This window comes from Plodia interpunctella, chromosome Z (genome assembly GCF_027563975.2).
Source record: "Plodia interpunctella isolate USDA-ARS_2022_Savannah chromosome Z, ilPloInte3.2, whole genome shotgun sequence".
Taxonomy (NCBI): Eukaryota; Metazoa; Arthropoda; class Insecta; order Lepidoptera; family Pyralidae; genus Plodia; species Plodia interpunctella.
In genome coordinates, this window is record NC_071324.2 from 4,069,325 (window position 1) to 4,086,090 (window position 16,766).

The following is a 16,766-nucleotide window of genomic DNA, read 5'->3' on the forward strand; positions in this document are numbered from 1 at the left end:
TGCGTAAGGATACTTGCGGGTCTATAATGGAATAGTTTCATTTACTTTTCGATGCACCTGGGGATTGAAATAGGGCTCTAGTGGAACGAGTACCTGGATTCACCCTATTGACAGTTTTACACAACACAATTCCTTGTCCAATAGTGCCGTCCAACGAAGTGGATACTGATTCGGCCCTGGTGCAAATGTTTTCGTACGTCCACGCGCCGACATGCAAGTACATCGTCGCCATCGGAGCCCTGGCCGGCCTGACTGTCTCCATGTTCGGGTCCATGTTCCCCATGCCTCGAGTTGTCTACGCCATGGCCCTGGATGGACTTATTTTCAAGTTAGTCTTATTATAATTGAATTGTATAGTTGAAAAACCAAATGTAGGTGCTATTTAATTTGTTATTCATGCTGTAAATTCTTTAAATGAATATATTGAAGTCTTTGTCCTACCAAAATGAAATTTACAAAAAACTGTAGCAGTTTCACGATGCTCGTATGTTTCTAGTTTCATTCATGGTTATGAAACTCGGAAAGCCGGTGTCTGCTCAAAACAATACCCTTAAAAATTTGAAGATTCGATTCTGTGAATAATCGTATGACATCCACTAGGGTTTAAACAGTGGTCCTATTTTAGGGAGGGATGAGATAGAAATAGGGCGGGATGGTACAAAGCTTATATGAATATAATTATCTAAAATCTTTCACTCTAACAGGCAATTGGCGATTGTCTCGGAGATCACCGGCACCCCTGCTCTTGCGACCATCTGCGGAGGAATCGCGGCCGCCTTCGTGGCGTTGATGGTCCAACTTGAGGTCCTGGTCGAAATGATGAGCATCGGTAAGTCTTTGTCACTTTTAGTATTCGGTGCACTACAGCATCCGGGCTCAGCGACCCAAAATGATAGACATAGCATCCATCACAAGAGCACGATAATACAAAATCCCATATTTCCGCACTCGCTCACCATGCATTAACCTTAAATTAAAACTTGATAGTCGCAACATTTCGCAGTGAGATTTCGTTGGCTATAATGTTATAAGAGATGTACTTTTGGTTGGCCGCAGTTTGACAAAGTGACTAAGGATACTGAATATCGACGAACTCCCAATACCATTACCTCTATAATGATGGGAGAAATTGCCGGAAAGTATGGGAGAACGCAAGATGTCTTGCCTCAAAAACATCCGAGAGTGTACGGGAGTCAAAACTGTTATTCAGAATAGCCCTAGATAAAGATACCTAAGAAGCTGACGATGTCGATCAACATTCAGTGATGGATAAAAAAGAAGAATTATGACTACACAGACATTACGTCTCTATACACCTGCATGAGACTAGATTATAATAAATATACTGAATTAGGGAAAAGTGTACACGATAGTTATTTCTATATGTCGGAGTGTTGGATTAAAAGTAACTACTAACGCGATGGTTTGTAGTTTGTAATTTGTTAACTGATTTAATTCGAAATACGATATGGTCACACCATGGATTTAATAATTGTACGTTGTACTTTGGTAGAATGAAAATATCATGGAATTAGTAGGTACTCCTTTGTACGAAGCACTTACTAAATTCATGGAAAATATTCAGTTGTCAGTTCGGTTAGCGAAGGGATGAAATTAATGATTGAATCGTTTCATTCGTTGGACAAGAGTGGGATTCAAATCTTGTTCGGTGGGCGTTGCCTTCTTGAGATTCACTTTTCTTTAGCACTGTCGCGCGGATAGGTCGTGTATTCTTTGAGATATTAATTTATTAGGGAAGTAAATTGTATAATTGGTGTGCGTATACGATAGTTAATGCTTTGAGATGAGATGAGGTGAAGTGGTTCTGAGGCCAGTGAGAGAATACAGTGGTGTTACTTTGTTATGGATTCTCAGTGATGATACACGAGGTGGCTTTAAGGTCAGTGAGCGAACACGCTTATGGTGTTCTTTGGTATTCCATTGTGATTATTATCTGTGTGATAAGAATTCTTTAGTTAGCACGGTAGGTGTAGACGTAACTGGCTGTCACGAATAGACCCGTGCGGGGCGGGGCACGGATTCTTGCTTTGGTAGGTAGGATTTTGCCCAGATGTACGGGCAATGGTCCTTGATTTTATGGTCGTGAGGACCACCACCTAAGTAGAATTTGACATTTAGTAATGAATGATGATAATTCGCAACTATATCAGTAATCCCTTGGTATTTTGAGCTTTAACTTAAGATAAGAATTCTATTGCCTGTTCATTGGAAGTCAAATACCCTCATGCTGACAGTTAGCTAAACAGACAGTTAGAAGCTCATTGAGTCGGCCATGTTGTTATTGTTTTTGGTTTACATATCCTCACCATCATATACCTATATGTAAATAAGTAGAAATATTTTCAGGTAAATGTTAAGCTTGATACACTGATTATAGTTTACGAACTTTACAAAGCCGTGTTTTCTGTTTGTTTCGAAGTACAATGTATTGTATCTATCGAATAATGTATATTCGAACTCTTTATAGAAAATTATAATTATAAATATCAAGCGTTAAAAGTTTATCTATGTACAAAAGACGCGAAGACCCTATTCATCACCATCCATCGTAGCTGAAAACCTAAATAGAATTCAAAGTTTTAGCTTCTAATACTACATATGGGATTATTTTGGGAATTCCCTCTGCTGTCGTGTGATGGATCTTGAATAAGTATACAGTACCAGAGTCTTATAGTTTATTTCCATGTTTCGGGCAAACAAGAAGCCATTTTCTATTTTTCTCTCTCATATTTGACGACCTCGGTGGCGCAGTGGTAAACTGCTTGCCTCTGAATCGAGGATTCGATCCCCAGTCGAGTCATGATGGAAAATGATCTTTTTCTGACTGGCCCGGGTCTTAGATGTTTATCTATATATGTATTTGTTATAAAATATAGTATCGTTGAGTTAGTATCCCATAACACAAGTCTCAAACTTACTTTGGGGGCTAGCTTAATCTGTGTGATTTGTCCTAATATATTTATTTATTTACACTTTGAAACTAATATTAAGTACTTCATTTCAACACACCCAATATGGAGATGCGCTATAAAGTTCTATCAAGTAATTTCTCATCTGGAGTGCACAAATAAAGGACGAAAGCGCTAAAAACTTGCTGCTGTGTCTATTGGAGATTTTAATCACAAGTTTCATAAACACCAAAAGCCGTCCCCTATAAGTTCTTCAATCAGTAGTTCTCTCGAGTACGAAACCGACGTTACCTTCTCTAATTTTACCTGCTAGTTTTTTCTGGCTCTCGTTTGGTTTCATGATTCAGTCGTATATTTTGTATTGAAAATATAATAATATGTTTCCAATATCCGCAATCAATACCGACATGTAGACAAGATAGAATCGCCTGATAACTAATCTACTTCGCATAAACACAAACAGAAAACCAATTTGTAGAAACGTAGTCGAGCGAATGAAAGATAAAGATTAATTTAGGTCATATTTGACCACCCTCAAAGGATCCGATTTATAAAAACTTCGATCGCCATCCAATCACGAAAGTTTTTCGTATGTTAAAAGCTGCAACAAGTTACCTTTGTGATTGAAAAGCTTTGTATCCAGTTATTTTTTATTTCCGCGTAATAAAAATCTAACGTTTTGGTTTTTAACAAATATGTACCAAATAAACCTTCGGCTCTATCAAGGATTGCATGCTTTTCATTCGGCAGAGTTTGATTTTGCTAAAATGATATTGATATTGGAAAAGAAAGTACTAGAAAAAAATCAACCAATATGATGCTGGCAGTTGAAACTCTCAGCGGAATATTTTTCTTATTATTTAAACTTTTATATTTTAATATTGCGAGAACGGTGAAATTAATTCGAGGCATAAATTCCCTTTGAAATAAATTCTGTTGGACCCATTGTTTATATACTACTAAATAGTGAGCCGTTATGCAAAATCAAAAGCAATAAGATTTAACAATTAAATATTAAATATGGACACGAAATAGGTAACTAAAGATAAAGGACTGCAAATTTATCAAACACTAAAATGGAAAGAAGACACTGCAAATGTAGCTCAAAAGGAACAAACTGGGTCCAAAGTTAACTTTAAAAAATACATACTTTCACATACTACATTTCTGCAACAATGAATATTATATGATAGGCGACTGACTAGTCACTATTTAATCCGAATTTCATTAATGATCCCGCCATACAGCTAACGTAGCCTTTGAGTAACGCAATCCATGGCTATGGCTTTGTCTCTCCAAGTGTTTGTAAGTACATGATGTGTACACAGGCTATTAATTAATAGACTAGATCAAAATACATCATTAACGATGAGACAGACAGACGTGTAAGGTCTCATCAGCGCACCCCTACGTATGGTTCTTGGAAGCAAATCAAATTAGTCGAAGTCCGACAGGTTTATAGCAATAACAAATGGACTCGCCAGCCGACACCATCAGACCCTTGTCACTGTTATATCGGACGCGTCAAAACAAATTAAATGTACCTAAACTCCAGATTTAATATCAATTATTGTAGTACACTACCCAGATTCCAGCGCCATAATCAGGGGGCTTACCATCAGCTTTTACGGAACGATTCCAATGCAACTCCGTTCTATTTAGAAACCTAAAATGAATCGCATTCGTAGTAAAAATTAAATCGATGGTACGATTTATAGTTTGTAAAGTAGATCGCGTTAAGAGATGATAGTAAGTCCCCAGAGTAATTAATACATATAGATTGATATACGATTTAACTTCTTCGTATGAGTTAAAAGGGGGACGGAAGCAAAACAAAAGTACCAACTTGTATAGTAAATGGAACTAATGATTATTGTCCTTATTATTAGTCCTTAGTAATTTTCATGAATGACAATGACCTGGACAGGTCATTGTCATTATTATATGCAGGGGATTTGCACACATAATATACTTAGATAATTTTAAATTTCTTGAAGATGATACGATCTCGTAAGTCAACATGGACAGACTCATTGTATCATCTTAGTAAGTACAGTTTGAATAAATAATTATGTATGTATCCTAACAGAAACTATGCTTAAATTATATCATACTATTTCTGATTCAATATATATGATATAAACCAAGCAAAATATAGTAATGTATGTTTGAAATAAAATTTAATTTGCATTGTGCTCGTGCGATTTCTGATTAACGTCAGCTTTTTGATATACTATCAATGCTAATTGGCGCGCATGGTCCTATTATTATTATGTAAAATACGTCATGTAATTTTCTCCGAATGGACGCCATTATTAATCACTACATCAGTAATTTGATTTTAAGCCCGGTTTAGAATCCTGCTCGTGTCAAATGAGCTTGAATAACAATTTGACTAAGTACAGTAGTTTATGCCACTTGCTATCGATAAAGCCAAAATAAGTCATATCAAATACCTTTAGGCGAATTAAATAAGTTCTGCCACAGAGGAACAAGAAGAAGAAAGTTGTAAGCGCAACTTTATCAACGTGGTGTAGTGTCATGGTGATTGCAAAAATAAACACCCGGTTGAACACACACGTTGACTCCGATTCCTATTCCGAATAAGATATTTATAATTAATAATTACTAATAACAAATTTCATATTGCCTAATCTTAAATGTCATCGTTAAGTTCGTACAAAATTGCAACTCCTAAATTTCCAATTTCCAACATCCTTATTTAGCGGACATTTCCTAGTCATAATCTACCTTCCTTCTAAATTTCATCTTGATTGGCTTTGAAGTTTATGAGATTTCGTGATTAATGAATGAATAAGTATTTTTCGTTTTTAGTTATATAACAGAATAAGATAATTTTTCCTTGCAGTACTAATGCTAATAGAACATGAATTACCTTCCCTCTTCGCGTTTAATAATAACGCGATTCATCTTATGTTCAGCGACGCAGATTTTCCACTTCAGCGGTTCTGCGATGAAACGAATAACAAGACTACAAACTTAATATAATTATGATCGATCAACGCTACGAATCGAGCTTGTACACAGGTCAACAAGTTCGATAATAAAGTGTCCCGTAAGAAATTCTTAGAATTGAAAAGCGTCCGTTTTTAATATCCCTCGGAAGAGCACTAAAAAATATTCCTATTTTTTATCATCGCTTTTCAATAAAAATTGAGTTGAATTTCAATAAAATCTCACTGAATAAAAACATATTGGGTTGAGGTGGGATTTTCATAACTTTCTAAATCGATGAGCGATTTGTTTGCAGGTACTGCCAGTCAGATAGTTTGTTAGTAGGTTTTTATGTCCGAGACTGTACACAAGTAATATAAAATGTAAAATTTGATTAATTAAAACTTTATCTATTGACTTCTTTTTCCCTATTTTATATTTTAATATATACGCCAAAATTAATAGTTATAATATCTCACAGATAAATGAGTATATTATAGTGATTAATATACACGGATAGTGTTAGCCCGAAAGTCAAACCTATCAAGAATAGAAGAAAATCGAAGTAAGTAGACGTGGATGGATTGCATCAGAGACAGAGTTGAATGGAATGAGTAAGTTAGAGAAATGAAAAAGTAAGTAAATGAAAAAAAGTTATAAACACTACAGTTTACCCAACCACTCATATTTTAATGAACCAAGCTCTGAGTGATCGCCGTGCAGCTTATCCATACTGATAATATAAAGAGGAAAGATTTGTATATTTTTTTGGAATGAATAAACTCAAAAACTACTGGGCCGATTTTAATGAAATTTGGTACAGAGATAAGCGAAACATTCAGGAGTGACATAGGCTACTTTTCATTATGGTTTTATCCGAGCGAAGACGGGGCGAACCGCTAGTAACTTGTATTTTCTGCTTCTCGTAACTTATATTTTCTCTTTCTCTGTTCTATTATATATATTTGCTGCTATTTCACTCGACACTATCTTCTTTGGGAAACTCTTTACGTGTATGTTTATTCTGTCCATACAACCCTAACGTATTGATTAAGCTGCTGATTTGCTGCAAGCTCAATCAACATTGAATTTGCAACAAATAATTTCCATCCAAGCAAATATTAATAGTTTAACTTGCCAGTAAGTCTAGATATTACATTCTAGTTTAGATATTATAGTTGGAACAGTTACCGATCTTGTATCTGTCGAACTCAGGAACCAACAAAGTTGAAGATAAGTTCATATTGACGAAATGTTTGACTAATCCGACGTCCTAAATGAGTGACACAACGCTGCATGTGCGATCTCGTCGACAACGTGTAATACACACAGTCCACCTCATGACGCAGCCTTGTCGCGTTCCACGTTCACCTAGGACGCTCGGTAATGAGGTGAAGCTGCCCCAGTCTGCACTGAGAAACTTATAACAATACCAGCTCGATGTTGTTTGGTTTTCCGACTTAAGATACTAAGAGACCTATATGCAATGAACTATTTCTATATTTTCCTGATTGATGATAGTTCTGTTCATATGTAATTATGTGTTCAAAGCTCAAAAGTTTAAAAACATTACATGATTTATGAATTATGTGTTCACATGTGGGTTAATGACGTGTCATTTTTATTGACAATACCTAGATAGGTATTAACCTCAACAATGTGTTTAGATTTACCTAATGCCAGCTCCACACTGACGTCGAACAGTTTGCCAAACTAGGCGAATTCGGTATACATTGCTTTTTTCTCATTGCGGTTAAAAGTTCATTCGCATCGGCATGTGACTGAGCCGGCGACAGTGTGGAGCTGACATAATCTTAAAACAACAAGATATTGCTCAGACTACACAGAGACGACATATTGGAAGTCTCGGGCTGGCAGTAAATTTCCGGACGGAGGCAAATGTCGAAGGCGATCTGAGACGGATCCTGTTTCGATTGATACCACCTCGACACGAATCTCTGCTCTTAAATTGAATTCTTTGTGCAACAAGTACGCGAAAGTATTGTTAATGCTAAATCGAAAATAGAAATTTGAATATTTCAAAAGTTATTTGATCTTTCACTTGTTGCCTGCTTTGTTTAACGGTGTTTTATTTAAAAACTCGTAAATAATTAAGACGTGCCACTTCTGATGTTCTTTTTTTATTATTATTTTAATGAACAAAACAGTACATTACAGATTGACATAACCTGCCCAACCGTGAAAGAGTTTATCGGCAGTTGTTCTCGTGGACACAATAGGTATAAAATATACTAATTATAAAAGAAATACTGGTATATATAGGTATTATATTATATAAAGGAACCTAAACTTTTAACTAGATAAGTAATTTATTACTTATACTAAGTTTATAAAACTTTTAATTAACTAAGTAAGTATATATAAATCAAAAAAATTAAATAATAATAATTATATAAAAGTCCCAGTTTTTCACAAGACATTCGGAAATTTTATGGTATACACTTTTAATGAAGTGTTTGAGTTACAGAAAAAAATATTTATATAAACGGAATGTTATATTCCCATCGCATCATCTAATAACAATTTTTATTTTGAAGACTATTTGAAGAACCTTACATTCATAGAAACATTAGTGAATCAGACACTGTAATAATAATAACGTTTCTATGAAATATCTTAAATTATATCAAATCATGATATAATTTCCAAATGATATCAAATGTTACGTCACATTCAAGCCATCTATTCGTAAAGAAAGCTATGTTTAGTCGACAATGAACAGACTTTCCAACCAACATTGAATCATCGTGAATTGATATAGCAGCATTATTTCAGCGTATGACTTCTACAAATGCTCCTAATACATAATCTCATATATCTGGATTTAATCTGCACGGATTTCCATGCGGTTTTCACCAATAGATAATGTGGTTCCTGAGGAAGGTTTAGGTGTATAATTTATTATGTTTTTAAACGAGCGAACCCGGGGCGGGCGGGATTATTTGATAAGAATGAAATTTCATAGATACAATCGAAAACAATGCTAACCCGATACATATTGTGTCCCAGATTGTCTGAGAATATAGGGCAACATCAGTCCATCGTAAATCTTAAGTCGATCATTGAGATTCAGTATCTACGAAACTTATAAATGTCGGAGAACCGGTGCGGTGGTTTGGCTAAAATGGAACTGGGCGGGTCAATTTTGTCGTATGCATTCTGCTCAAATTCTTACCACCTAAATACCTACTGACAGACGCATAAAATGAGGCAGCCCTGTGGGCTTACCATCATCTCTTAACGCGATGCACTTTACGACCTAAACTGACCTGCATCGCAAAATCGTACCATCGACTTAATTTTTTGTATGAATGCGATTCATATTACGTTCCTAAATTGAATTGAGTTGCATTGAAATCGCTCTGTAAAAGTTGATGGCCTGCTGGATGTCGCAATGGATGCAAAAGACTAAAAACAGGAATACATGGTAAGAGAGTGGGGAAGCTTCTGCCCAATTGTGGGACATGATGTAGATATTTAAAAAAAACTACATTGCATTTATTTGAAATGTTCAGTAGATACGGGTACAGAAGGGGTAGGTAAACTTTTGTCACTTATACCATGAGCGTTGAACCCTCAAATATGGTGGTACTACAAGTAATTATACTTTGTTCAATTAGTAAAGTGAAATAGCCGCTCCAGCGTTAAGTTGTAGTGCATGAACGTGTTCTGAAAAGTCAATTAATGGAAGGCGTTTTTAGTGAAAATTATTAACCTTTTCATCAGATTGGCTCTACTCGTGATATGACTACCTTTTCTACAACAATTTCTGGAATAATGTTTATTATTTTGCCATGAAATTCTTTCCAATAAATTGACATTTAAGATGTGGAAATTTACCATGGTATTTCGCAAATATGTTGCGAAAGCAAATTCTGTGGTGGAAATTCATACATTGTATTGTTTGTGAAAAATGCAATGCAAAATTCGGATTATTGAAATCTCAGGTCAATAATTAGGTATTTAACTTACTTTTGATGTTATGATATAATAATAAATTTGGAAAGATGTAGATTTACCTTCCTTACGTTTGGCAATTTCGTCGTAAAATATTTATCACTATTTTTAATACTATAAATCACCTCCTTTGCAAACACAGTTACTGACGATCATATTTCTAGATTTTTAGGAAAACAGCAATAATATTATAAGAACAAATAGGTAGTATTTTATTTTGTTGCATCCTACTATCCAACGAATATAATATATTAAAAATGGTTTTGATTACGTGAAAGTATACTGAACCACACAAAATACTGGATTGGATTGTCACATGAATCGAAAACATTTCAAAAATGCCAACATCTGCTGTTCTTTAACTCTAGTGGGAACGTGTTCTAAAAATTGGGTTTCGGGCAGGTACCCTGCTGGCGTACACCCTAGTGTCCACCTGCGTGCTGGTGCTACGCTACCAGCCTCATTCCACCAACCTGATCGAGCTGCTTCCGCAGAGTCTGAGGACGCCCGTCGACCCTGAGGGAACGGCCTCTGCCAACCGTGAGACCTCCTTTACCGTAAGTCAACTTTATTTATATACACAGTAGTATCTTATAACTTTAAGGATACATTTATTTTATTACTATAGTGACATAGTTCCGGAGACGTCTGGTGACAAAGTACCTGAAAAGCATATCATCAAGTCTCCCTTGATATGATGCATTGAGGGTGTTACAAAAACATGAGTAGGTACTTCTTAGAACGGACCTACAGATCCAGAAACGCGACAATACTTGATATCGGAAAGGATCTAAACCTACCTAGTTAATGGTATATGCGTTTTATATATTTTTGTTGTAAGTATGTACCTACGAGATTTCTTTTTATCCCCCTTTAAGTAACATAGTTATTCTAATTGCATAATTACTTAGGTGTCAGACGAGTTAACACCTATTAAAAAGACAAGACGACCGTTACACGTAATCCTATAAAAAAGGTTTTACTGTAATACTAGAAGTTACGCGGCTTCGTTCACAATTAATATTGTTTCGTTCGTAATTTTTAAATGTGGATTTGCTATTTCAGCCAAATATGTTAAATTTGTTCTATATTGTATTATGGTAGAATAAAATAAAAACAAAATACACTAACGGTGAACTCAGTCAGCGGATGCGGCCGCAAATCAACCTATACGACGTAGGTTATATGTGAAAGTTAATCTATCGCGAGAAAAAAATGAATTTTTTTTACGTGAATTGAAATTCACGTACTTTTAACTAATAACGCCGTATACATCATATTGGTATTATCTAATAGAATTTTTTCCATCAAGAATTTACCCAGAGGTAGACACATTAAACAAGCTAAGTCGAATTTTGCCCCAGTAAATATCTAAGTATTTTGTTCTATAAATACAGTACATGCATACAGTAAATACTACGTATTTGACAGTGTTTCTAGAATTATTATTTTTCATATACCATATTTAATTTTCTATTTTGCCAGAAAGGACGTTTTGTATTTTGCCTGAAAGGACCAACAACTAATTTCGCTCACATGCGGTCTTTTCGGTCTGTGCAGCAGCCAGTGCACGTTCCAAGTAAATCACTTTGCAATTTAGTCATTAACTAATTAATTTTGAGCTGTAGCTGTTAGATACCTAATATATCAAAACTACAGCTCAAAATTAATTAATTAATGACTATTAACTAATTAATTGTGAGCTGTAGTTTTGACATATTAGGTATCTAACATACGAGGAAGGCAAGTAATTTTAACTTTCAGACCATGCACTCCAAATGTTAGAATATTCTGACAGTCAGAAACATTCCCATATTTATTGTATTACACAATATTTTTGTTTCATATAGGCCTATACATATATATTTTATTCATTGTGGACGTGACGTTGTTTTTCATACAATAATTAACATTACATACAATGTCATATAACTGAAAATTACATGACATAAAATTGAAAATAGAAACGACGTTTTCAATGCACTAGTAATGTATTATTATAAATGATCATGTAAACCATGTCATGGATATAAATAACAATAAGCGAAAACCCCAAAAGGGGTTTCTATATTGTTACAACTAAAATAAATTGTTACATTCAATACGACTGCAGCATATTTGTTACGTCCCATGAATACCTGAGAGAAGTTCGTAGTCACACACATAAGTGACGGCAGAATGTACAATAAGGGTACTATCTCACATACAACTGACGGCAGAATGTTCAATAAAGGTAGAATCACACATAAACAAGCCATACACAGCCCAGTGGGGCTTCAGTCGCTCGGAAAACTCGGCATTGGCGTTGAATCGTGCCTAAATATTTAAATAGATGTTACACAGGCGTTTTCCGCTTTGTATCATCTTTAATTGCTTTTCTAACTGACATAATAAAATCTATTTCGATCTGTTAGGTAAGAAATACATAATTTATTTTATCTATGTTTTTTTCTGTAAGTTAACTTACAGAAAAAAAATGTTTTATTTTTTTATTGTCCGTTTGATGTTATTTGAACTTACTTATAAATAAATATATTTTTTATTATTTGGGAAACAAACTTTAAATATAATACAGAGAAACAATAAAATGTAACTTAAATATTACAAAAACCAATCAAATTTATCGAACGGACTAAATAAATTGTGTTCTTTAAATTTTAGTTTTGAAAATTGTTAAAAATTGACTTTTCTTCAATAACTTGGGCATTAAGAGCACTAATTTAATTTATAAACCAACTAAATATATCACAGTAAAGCCAACTTGGCTTCTAAAAGTTTGGTATAGTCGGGAGTACAAAGCGGTAGTACAGTCCACAACACTTGATGCACAGCTCTATAAGGCACAAGTCCCGCCACATCTACACTATTATAACATCTACACTAATTATAGCCAAAAAAAATATTTTTGGCTATGATTAGTTTTATGAGTAAGAACAAAAAATATTTAATTAATATAAAAATATTAACTAAATTAGTTACATTTGTCATCAAAATTTATTACGATTAGGTGAGAATATCAATTGAGAGCAGAAGTTCATTCGACTACATCACACGGCCGGCGGCGCTAGGTCAGCTCAAATCAATGGCTTTACACAAACCGCTGCAGGCAACAAATCAAAATTAAATTGGCTATTTGACCTAATATAACCTAATATAAACAGGGTGCAATGTGTCAATATTTGTCGCACCTGACGTCCTAGGTTAACGACGTTAAGGGTGTTCCGAAAACATGAGCTTCAATTAAAATACCAAGTACAAGGACTCATCAAAACATTCCTGTCTTTCTTAAATGTGAATTTTATTTAGTGAAATAAAAAAATACGTTGTATTTTAAAATAGGTAATGCTATATGGTAAATCTATATCAGTGTAATGTATTTCTTTTTGCTTTGTAATTTCGGATTCCGTGGCCTAAAATTAGTGTCATGCATGTCACTCGACATGCCGATTAGTTACTAAATTCGATACGTCGTTTGAGCGATATGAACGGAGACGCGTATGTTATCGTGATATAATATGGATAAAATATTATCATGTGCACTGTATTGTATCTTGAAATTCTCACCAATATAATTTACACTAGCTTTTGCCCGCAACTTTGCCTACGTATTTTTTTCTATAAATTCAAATTCAAAATTCTTTATTCAATTTAGGATGATATACATCACTTATTGACGTCAACAATTACTTAAACTAAGTCTACTGCCGGCTTCCAAAGCGCAGGTGAAGAAGAAGCGGCGCAACAAGCTTCACCGCAGCCTTTTCTCCAAGGACGTCAATTAACAAATATAGGTCTTATACATATATTAAAAATTAGGAGGACGAATTTACATCATTATTAAAAATGTCAAAATTTGAATGAATAAATAAAATAAAAGTTGAATTTCCAATAAAATTATTGAAAATTGTCTCACAAAATATACATATATTTATAAAATAAAAAGCTAAATGTACAACACGTACGTAATAATATCATAAACCAATTACATATGTTATGAGGATACTGCACCATGCTTGGGCCAAACATTATTGTCATCCACATAATCGTCAGACTTGTAATATGCCTTTTTACAAAGTACTTCTTTTATATAATTTCTAAATTTTTTGTCCGGCAAATCAAGAATCCATTTAGGCAATTTGTTATAAAAACGGATACAGTTCCCAACAAAAGACGTTCTAACTTTGGCCAACCGATGCCCGGGGACAGACAATTTATCTTTATTACGTAAGGCTCTATCAGTGTAATCACCAACTTTTTTAAATAAGTTTAAATTTTTCCGGACATGCATAATGTTGTCAAATATGTATTGAGAAGATAAAGTTAAAATATTAATATCTTTAAAAAAATCTCTAAGGGAATCCCTTCTCTTCAAACCACGTATATAGCACGTATTGCTCTTTTTGTAAAATGAAAATAGTGTTAATGGTGCTAGCACTCCCCTAAAGTAGTATCCCATAGGACATTAAGCTATGAAAATAACTAAAGTAAACTAATCTAGCAGTCGCCACGTCCGTCAGTTGTCTGATTCTCCAAACTGCGAATGCCGCGGAACTAAGCTTTTTAGATAGGCCATTAATATGAGCATCCCATTGCAATTTGGAATCAAGGGTAATTCCTAAGAATTTGGTGTTTAGTACAAAATCTAAGCTTTCTCCATTCAGAGTCACGTCGACGTGAGCCTGCCTAACATTGGGAAGTGTAAATTTAATGCATTGGGTTTTATTTGCATTCAGCAATAAGTTATTAGCAGAAAACCAATTTGAAATGGTAGACAAAATACGATTTACATCATCAACGTCTTCGCTATGGCGGTCTACTTTAAAGATTAATGACGTATCATCAGCAAACAGCACGATGTCAGCCCGCTTTTCTACCATGTATGGCAGATCATTGACGTAAACTAAGAAGAGAAATGGTCCTAGAATTGAGCCTTGTGGGACGCCAATTTTTACATTACAACCATTTGATTTAACGTTATTAATATCAACAGTTTGTAACCTATCTTTTAAGTAAGAAGCTATTAGCTCAATTGATTTAGAATCAAAACCGTACTGACTAAGCTTTCGCAAAAGTGTTTCATGATCTACACAATCAAATGCTTTGGAAAGATCACAAAATACTCCGATGGCATCCTGTGAATTCTCCCACGCGTTGTAAATATGACTGACAAGAGCCACTCCCGCGTCAGTTGTACTTTTTCCGGCAGTGAAGCCATATTGATGGCCGTGGAAAAGATTATGGGTCTTAAAATGATGTAGCATTTGATTGAGCATTATCTTTTCAAATACCTTGCTTAATACGGGTAATATGGAAATTGGTCTGTAATTGCTAGGCTCAGATTTTTCACCTTTTTTGAATAATGGAATTAATTTACTATATTTCATTAAATCTGGAAAAGTAGTATAAAAGCGGAACATTTTCATAAAAAGCTGAAATGGATAGATTATTTTCTTATTGCGCTTAGGAATATTGTTGTCTTTCTCTAACTTGTCAGTGATAATGCCCAGACCAGTTAGTTTTTCTGAATTCTCAGTAATCTCTGCGTTTCCCTGTTTCTCCCGCGGCCATGGAGCGTTGGAGCCCAGGGTCCACTATGCTTCTATTTTTTTCACCACTTCGCCCGTGCGAAGTGGTGGAAGAAGAAGACCGTTCTTCTTTTTAGTTGTTAGACCAAGTAAGCAATTTATCCTCATTAATATTATTATTAATTAAATATTAATACAGTTTTTAAATAAAACATTATTTGCTTATTGAAATTAACATTATTAACCATCTGATGTTTTCCAATTTCATATTGACACCCTTTATCAGGATTATTGGTATCTAGTGGTTACTGTTAAATATTATAAATGAACTACTGGTTCAATTATAATTCTCACACTGGACTATGGCATATCAAAAGTATAGGCATTGAGTAAACTGCATATTAATTTATACAAAATTAAAAATTTATTATAATTAAACTCGTACTAAGAACAAAATAAATTTAAATGGATTTGTTATTCATGTCACACATGCTTTTTAACTTATTTTTTAAAATAATAATGAGATGAAAAAAAATCTAGAATCGAGCGGGAATTGAACCCACGCCCCTGCCTATCCGGGACAGTGCCCTTGACCAAATAAAAAAATAAAATTAATCTAAAACTATAAATTGTAGGAATTATATATTAATTAAATTCGGTTCACTTAATAGCATTTTATCTGAAGTTCTGTTAAGTACTGCCAAGGGCGGATAAAACTTACTTTAGTGAGTAGGGTTGGATATATCTGTAAGTCCAGTCGCAAGGCAACCTGTTGCATTGTTATCAAAGACACTTAAGAATTCGTTCACTAAATATTCAACATTTGTGCCAATTGCCAATGGCTAACCGCTTTCAACTACGAAATAACGTAACTTTTTGGCTGAATTTATTTTAACATAGGTATCGTGTAACTTTATGCGAGGTAATAGGGGTGAATTTGAATTATTTTGTGTAGCTTGTGAATGTAGAAATCTACTTTGATTAAACCAAATTCATTCACATGTTCGAATTGATTGCAATCAGTAATTTGATGGCTGTGTGGCTTTTCAACCGCAGCATTGACTGAAACCTATTTTGTTATCTATTACATGATCTATTAATTAAGTACCTCATACTCAAAATGGAGTCTACCAAAAACCACATTTTTGTATTCATCAATTAAATTCTCGTAATGAAATTATAAATCATATCAATAAAGTACATTTAAAACAAATATAAATAGGTATATTTCAGAATGAATTACTACGTTGATGAAGCAAAAGCAGATTTACATATATATATCGGCTTCGTTTCTTTGTTCTTCGCTTCGATAATATTGAACATATCATCAGAAAAATATGCAATAAGGTTCGTCAAAATTTAATAAGAATTCGCCCGC

The 16,766-nt window shown here is 34.3% G+C and overlaps 1 protein-coding gene across 2 annotated transcripts in view; it reads left to right on the forward strand.

The window, feature by feature from the left end:
• The window catches only part of LOC128683127 (uncharacterized protein), a 99,427-nt gene that overhangs the window by 64,136 nt on the left and 18,525 nt on the right, over positions 1 to 16,766 (forward strand). For both annotated transcript variants that reach the window (XM_053768399.1, XM_053768398.2), the window contains exons 9-11: positions 145 to 328; positions 705 to 829; positions 10,266 to 10,420. In XM_053768399.1, coding sequence (XP_053624374.1) covers positions 145 to 328; positions 705 to 829; positions 10,266 to 10,420 — 464 coding nt within the window. The remainder of the gene's footprint in view (positions 1 to 144; positions 329 to 704; positions 830 to 10,265; positions 10,421 to 16,766) is intronic.